Below are 1,901 nucleotides of genomic sequence, written 5' to 3'. Positions count from 1 at the left end.
GCTTCAGTCCATTTTTAAAGCCTGTTTGATTAGAAAAAGATCTTACACTGTCAGACAGGGAATTCCAGGCGATTGCAGCCCTGTGTACAAAGGAATTACGACCGAGCTCAGTGTTTGGTCTATTAACTAAAATATTTAAAGATTTCCTAAGATTATAGCTCTTACAGGTCCTAACAACTAATGAATTTATTTCCTCTAAACCTAAATTATAAAAAGCGTTATGAGTAATCATTAAAATGCGAAATTTATAAAAATATTCAAGGGGCATCCACCCCGCTCTTGCTAAAATATCTTCATCAGTCATGCCCTTTGGCAACTTATGAATTAGTCTAGCAGCTCTAATATGTATCCATTCTAATTCTTTAAATTTGGAGCCAGAGCCCCAAACCACAACCCCATAGAGGACACTTGGGATTACAGTCTTAAAGTACAGAGTTTCTAGCATAGATTTGGGTAAAAAACTTATACGTCTCAGCATTTTAACTTTACTATTGAATGACATACAAATTGATTTAATATGCTGAGACCAAGACAGTTTATCATCGATTGTAACCCCGAGACAAGCAGTAGAGGATATGTACTGAATAAAATCCTCACCCAACTTCAGAGGTTTCAAAGGACCAATGAAGGGATTAATGTAAAATTACTTCTGACTGCATTTGTTCTAATGTGGCCTCGTTCGCTCAGAAGCTCTTCCAGCCAGACCAATGCCAGCCGAGATAGACCATGACACTGGAGACTCCACGCCCTACTCTTCGCAAACAGTATTTGGGTTCTGTAACGTTGTTCCATTGATTTTGTGCAGTTTTACCAATTACTAGCCCTTACTTGCTATGGAATTTAGCGTTAGTTAATTTGCGGGGCAAACAAAGTGTATTATGGGGAATGTGAAAATGGTCAATTAAAGCTAACTGATGACTCACTAGCCCTTACTTGCTATGGAATTTAGCGTTAAAACAGAAATTGCTTTTGAACAACACAACTCAAGACTTCGTGACAAGAAATGTCTCTTAAGGATTAGGGTTAGGGTACAATTTATAGGGTACACAAAAGTTACAAACAGATAAATTTTGAACAAGTTTTCAATTTTTATTTAATTATTTACAGCAAACAGTTTAAGTTATTACTAGGCTGGCTTGCAAATAGCGAAAAGCTAAGCGTGGCAAGCCAGACTGTACACAGAATTATTTAGACAATTTTTTTTTTTGAGAAAAATTATTATTACATACAGCAACAACATGTAAACATTACTTTTCGGGCTCTCAAATATTTAGAAAGTAGAAGAATTTAGGAGAAAAGGAAAAGAAAGCAGTGTAGGTAAAAGAACAATATGCACGAGGAAAACTACAGACTAAACTTAACTTCAGTTGGAAATTTAATTTTTTATCTTGTTAATTAAGGTATCTATGTCGGCATAGGAGTTTCCAGTTTCTAGAATTTCAATTAGTTTTGTTCGGACAGTTTTTTAAAAACAATTTCTGGATACGTGTTTGAGACTAGTTGGTATCCGATTCCAGATTTTAACACAAACGCGTGAAAAGGCCTGACTTTGAACGTTAAGTGCGGATTGTTTGGTAAAAAAATGCTCAGATGTCGATGAGCATCTGCTGTAAGAATGAACACTAGTAATTTTAGAAAACAAATTTGAAATTTTAATCGGTGCAAAATTAGTGTTGATGTCATACATCAAATTAACAATTTCAAAAACCCCAATTGCACTCCATTTAATCTTCTTGAATTTTGCCCATTCGTGCCGCCTCCTTTTATGCTTTCTGTTATAATAATTCAAACCTTCTTTCACTTTTTTAAGTAGTTATTTATATGTTTCGCTTGATTTGGTTGCCAGTTCCCAGTCGCTGAATTTGACTGAATTCTACATGAGGCAACGAGGGTTTTGAGAC

The 1,901-nt window shown here is 35.4% G+C and overlaps 1 protein-coding gene across 1 annotated transcript in view; it reads right to left on the bottom strand.

Moving 5' to 3' along the window:
• The window catches only part of LOC137995174 (uncharacterized), a gene marked incomplete at its 5' end in the record, with an annotated part of 839 nt that extends 205 nt beyond the window's left edge, over positions 1–634 (bottom strand). The window contains one exon of the mRNA XM_068840750.1: positions 1–634. This exon is cut by the window's left edge and continues 205 nt beyond it. Coding sequence (XP_068696851.1) covers positions 1–634 — 634 coding nt within the window.
• Positions 635–1,901: the final 1,267 nt, after the last annotated feature.

The sequence above is a fragment of the Montipora foliosa genome, chromosome 3, assembly GCF_036669935.1.
Source record: "Montipora foliosa isolate CH-2021 chromosome 3, ASM3666993v2, whole genome shotgun sequence".
In the NCBI taxonomy this organism is placed as follows: domain Eukaryota; kingdom Metazoa; phylum Cnidaria; class Anthozoa; order Scleractinia; family Acroporidae; genus Montipora; species Montipora foliosa.
The sequence above is the reverse complement of the archived record's forward strand: the minus strand, read 5'-3'. Positions and strand labels throughout refer to the sequence as shown.